The 4,439-nt window shown below is 65.3% G+C and overlaps 1 protein-coding gene across 6 annotated transcripts in view; it reads left to right on the top strand.

The window, feature by feature from the left end:
* Nucleotides 1-779: 779 nt before the first annotated feature.
* Nucleotides 780-4,439, top strand: part of LOC107118613 (autophagy-related protein 9A-like) — a 12,741-nt gene continuing 9,081 nt past the window's right edge. For 2 of the 6 annotated variants that reach the window (XM_015420975.1, XM_015420981.1), the window contains exons 1-3: nucleotides 780-1,034; nucleotides 3,850-4,003; nucleotides 4,109-4,152. In XM_015420975.1, coding sequence (XP_015276461.1) covers nucleotides 3,886-4,003; nucleotides 4,109-4,152 — 162 coding nt within the window. In that variant the 5' untranslated portion in view covers nucleotides 780-1,034; nucleotides 3,850-3,885. Of the gene's footprint in view, nucleotides 1,035-1,511; nucleotides 1,523-1,623; nucleotides 1,672-2,528; nucleotides 2,575-2,618; nucleotides 2,767-3,849; nucleotides 4,004-4,108; nucleotides 4,153-4,439 lie in introns of those variants that run through there. The other 4 variants (XM_015420978.1, XM_015420979.1, XM_015420976.1 and 1 more) reach the window with 4 other exon arrangements.

Consider the following 4,439-nt stretch of genomic DNA (forward strand, 5'->3'; position numbering starts at 1 on the left):
GGCCCCCCCGGGGCCGCCCGCCGACCCCGGGCCGGGCGGGCCGCGCCGCTGAGCTGAGCCGAGCCTCCCGCCGCTGGGCCTGGAGGACGCTGCCGTGGGGCCGCCGCCGCCGCCGCCTCCGGGTTGCTCGGGGCTTGCGCGGGAGAGCCGGGCGACGCTTCCCGCCCCCCTCGTCTCCTGCCGAGTCCCGGCGGGCGCTGCCCCCCGTTGGGGCCCCTCCGGGCCTCGCCGCGCCTTCCTTCCTCCCGACAGATGTGCCCAGCTGCAGCCGCCGCCGCCTCGCACGGCACTCGCACGCCCTCCTCCGCCCTCGCACGATTTCGGCTTGCACGGACCGCCGCGCTGCCCCCCAGCTCCCTCGGCAGGTCCTGATTGGGGCATCTCCTTGAGAGCGCTGCTTCGAGCTGCCCCGCCGGCACACACCCACACACACCCCCGGCTGTGTTGCCCTGCCGTGCTCAGAAGCGGCCCTCCTTCACTCAAGTGCCTGCCGTGCCACCCGCCCAGCCTGTTGCGGCAGATGGGGCCGGGCGGAGCTCAGCCGCTCTCGCAGCAGTCGCGGTGCCACACGGTAGCCGGCCGTCCTCTCTCACAACCCTCTCAGCACCCCGCGCACCTTATCCCCTTGGCTTGACCTGCAGGGGTGCGCCTGTGCGGGTGAGCTGCGCGACCCTGTGGAGATTAAACAGGAGGGGAGTGCCCACGCAGCCTGCTCTGCCCAGAGCCCAAAAGCAGGAAGATCCCTTGAGGAGAGAACGTTGTGCGGCTCCTGAGCCTGAGGCTATTTTTATATGGGACTTGCTGCAGTCGTATTGCAAAACAGTTGGCAACGAGCCTGTGCCGGCCCCTTGGACACCTCGAGGAAACAGCTCCGTGGCAAACTTTAGGCAAGGTCTGTAGGCTGAGAGCCGTTCTCCTGGGATGACGACGAGGACGACGTAGGCGGCATCAGGAGCGAGCTAAGAGGCCTTCCCAACACAGGAGACTGGTCTGAGTGGATTCCTCCTCCTGCCAGCTGTGCCTTGACTTGGCAGGTAGTGTCTGGTGCGGGGGCCGCGCTTCACCCGGGAAGAGGCTCTGCACGTCAGAGCTCCATGTCCCCGTCTCCTGCTAGGTGCCTGGGACTGCGTGGGGGCTGTGGTTTTGCCCGTCTGTCACCCCAGATGCATTTCTCTCGCTGAGCCATGCCAGTAGCCAGGGAGCCCTGCCAAGTCCACTGCCAGTGCCAAGCATGGCCATTTGCTGCCTGGCTGTCTCACGGCCGTTTCTGTGGCGCCTGGTCTCAGTGTGCCGGAGCAGCAGCAGCCTTACCCTCCTGCCTTCTGCCTCCCACCTGCCCCGGGGCTGGCTGCTTCCCTTGGGAGCCTCTGCCTCCCAGCCGCTCACAGTCACCCTTAGATTGAGTGTGTTTACGTTACTGGGGAGGGGGGTTCAGTTGAGCCTTAGAGGGAAATTCCAGTGGTTGGGAGCGGTCTGACCACAGAGCCGGTTCCCCCGGGGGCAGCTTCAGAGGGGTCACCAGGTTAGTCTGCAGGAGAACAGTGAGATTCGATTCCAGGGGCACCTTAGATTTTTGGGGGGGCGGTATGAGCTTTCCGACTTGTATCCGATGAGGGGAGCGTTGACTCTCCAGAAATCTCGTTGGCCCCGAAGGTGCTCCTGGACTTGGAGGTAATTAGGGGGGGGGGTGTTTCCTCCCTTCCCGGGTGTCTCCCTGTAGAGCCTGTGCTGCCATGGTGGTGTTTGGAACAGTGTTGTGAGGCTTTCCTGTTTGGAATGGGGTGGGGCTAGGTGGCGTCTCAAGGTTCTCCTCCCTTTGGAAGACCGTGCTGCTGATTCTAGTGCTGGTTTGCACGTGGCTGTTTGCTTTCCCGGGACGTCTGGTGTGGTTCTCACTGGGTCACTTCTCTCCCAGCTGCATGGGAGGCATGTCCCAGCTTCCTTGCTTGCTTGTGCCACCGTCCGGGGGGGGGGACGTGCAGGTTGGTGGGCGCGCTTTCCAGGGCTGTGGGACATCCTTACGTCCTGCTTGGTCCAGGAGGGAGACTGGGGACCTGAGAGAGCAATTGTAGGTGTCGGATTCTGAGGGTTTTGGGAGTGGGGCAGGGGTGGGAGGAAGGAAGGTAGCCTTTGAGGGGGAGTCCCTGGGTTCAGGCCTTCCCAGGGTCTGAGTCGCTCCCAGAAGCTGACGTCCTGGAGGAGCCAGGAGACCTCACTCCTTTCCGGGACAGCTGGGTTCTCCCCACCCGCTGTCAAACTGGTACTTGTATTTGGGGAGGGCACCGGAAGTGAGTGTCCTCTGGCCAGCGAGGAGGAGTGTTTCTCCCCTGAATCACTGCAAGGCAGTAGGGCTCAGGGGTGATGCAGCCGCTGCTGCTTCCGTGAGTGGCTTCCTTGAGATTCGCCCGACTGGTGCTCCGCCCACTGCCTGTCATGTTTACCCTGTCCCGGCCTGTTTATGAGTTTGTTGCCCAAGGTATTTTTAGCTTGCCGGGTGACCCATCCGCCCACCCGCCTTCTCTCTGTGTCTCTGTGGAGGGGGGGGGGAGTCGTGTGTGAGGGCCCTGGATCACGGTGAGCAGGAGGAGGGGCACAGCCGGGCCTGGTGGCGGAAGGGGAGCCTTCGCGTGCACCCTGGCTGGCCGTGAGGGGGGCCCTTGCCGTCTAGCGAGGGGAAGCTAGGCAGGCTCTCCATCTCTTTCACCGCTGGGCTGGGCCTCTGCTGTCTCCTGTGCCTCGGGCTCCTCGTGCCCGCTAGGCAGGCAGGTGAGCGGGCACAATGGGGCCACCTGCCCCCAGGGGACCATCGGGGCAGTGAGTCCCAGAGCTCTTGGCTGTACTGAGGGGGAGCTCCGTGGAGCTCCCCACAGTGGGTGATGCCGGCCGTGGGGCCTGGCCCCGGGGGGAGGGAACCTAGGCATAGCAGGCGTCCCTCTCCGCCTGGAGGTCACGTACCTGGCGGGTGGGGGGAGGCGGAGCCCAGCAGAGAAGCGTCAGCCCCTCTCCTGGAAGGGGGGGTGTCTCTCGTGTGTGGCTTCCGTGCTTGAAAGGGCTGCGGGTCTTGGAGCCCCAAGGGAGGCCGGGGGCCTTGGTAGCCCACTGGGTTTGTCTCAGGAGAACGCTCTGCCTGGCCTCCCTCCCACTGACCAGGGTCCACTCTGGGGCTTGCTCCCACCTCCTGCCGGCTAGTGTCCCTTGTTCATGGGGGAGGCCTGGAGGGCCCCTGCCCTGGGGTGCCTCCTCTCCCCACAGTCTTCTCCCCCTCTCTGTGTTGGCTCCTCTGACCTGTGGGTGAGCCGGCTACCCCCCTCCCCTCCTCCCCTCCCTGTGCCGTAAGATCCCCTTGGTAGGCGGCCTGGAGGGGAGAGGCTGGTGCTGCTGGCGCTCCCCTCTGGTCTCGGGAGGCCAGGCTGGACTCCTCTTGAGCCAGGCTCCTGCTGTTTTGCCCTGGGGACTCCTGGCAGGTGCTCCACAGCTGACTGGAATGTCACTCGGGCCACAGTCCTGGGAGAGTGACTCAGTGGCTCACTGAAGGAGGCGGGCAAGGCAAGGCTGTGCCGGGCTCCCTCCAGTCCCTGGGTGGGAAGGAGAAGACGGATTCAGCACAGGTGTAGTAGCCGCAGGGCCAGGGGCCCCCGGGGGATCTCGGGTGCGATGCCTTGTGTTCTGAGCGGGGGCATGCCCAAGGGCCAGGCCGGGGGGGGGGGGGGCTCTTCATCAGCGGCTGTCTGGGAAGGGGGATGGCTCTTGTGAGCACTGCCCCACCCACCCCAGGCCGTGCGGAGTCTTGGGACAGAGACCTCACGGGCCCACTGGGACTGATCTGTTTCTGTCTCCCCTTCTGGCCAGGTCCGTGTGGGGAGCTGCTGCCGCCCAGTGCCGCCCATGGCTGTCAGCCAGGAGCACTATGGTGACTACCATCGCCTGCCAGACCATGCGGAGGACTCTCCCCCCGAGGAGGAGGAGCAGCAGCTCTTGGTGCACGTCACTGAGGGCCTGAAAGGTACACCCACCCACCCCCGGAGTGAGGCCCTGGGGAGCGGGCCGGGCAGGGAGGGCCAAGGCACCGGGGTCAAACTGCCCTTTCTCTTCCCTTCTCGCTTCCCAGATTCCTGGCATCACATCAAGAACTTAGATAACTTCTTCACCAAAATATCCTTTGAGAAAAAACCCCCAAAATATCCTTTGGGGCCGGGGCCTGAGCCCCCCCCCCCAGTCCCCTGCATGGTGCTGCAGTCAGCAGACGGCCTCTCACGGCAGCCTCCAGCCAGGTCTCGGCCCAGCCATTCCCTGATGCGGCTCCCTGTGGCCCCGGGGAGGGTGAATCGTGAGGCTGGTCCCGAGGGCCTCGGGGGGAGAGGTTGGCCGTCCCCTGCCTTTCCCTCCCCAGGAGACTCTGGCCTGCTTCTGCCCCCCCCCCCCGGAGGGGGGTTTCTGTG

Source organism: Gekko japonicus, unplaced genomic scaffold (genome assembly GCF_001447785.1).
Source record: "Gekko japonicus isolate JY-2015 unplaced genomic scaffold, Gekko_japonicus_V1.1 scaffold3343, whole genome shotgun sequence".
NCBI classification, from domain to species: Eukaryota; Metazoa; Chordata; class Lepidosauria; order Squamata; family Gekkonidae; genus Gekko; species Gekko japonicus.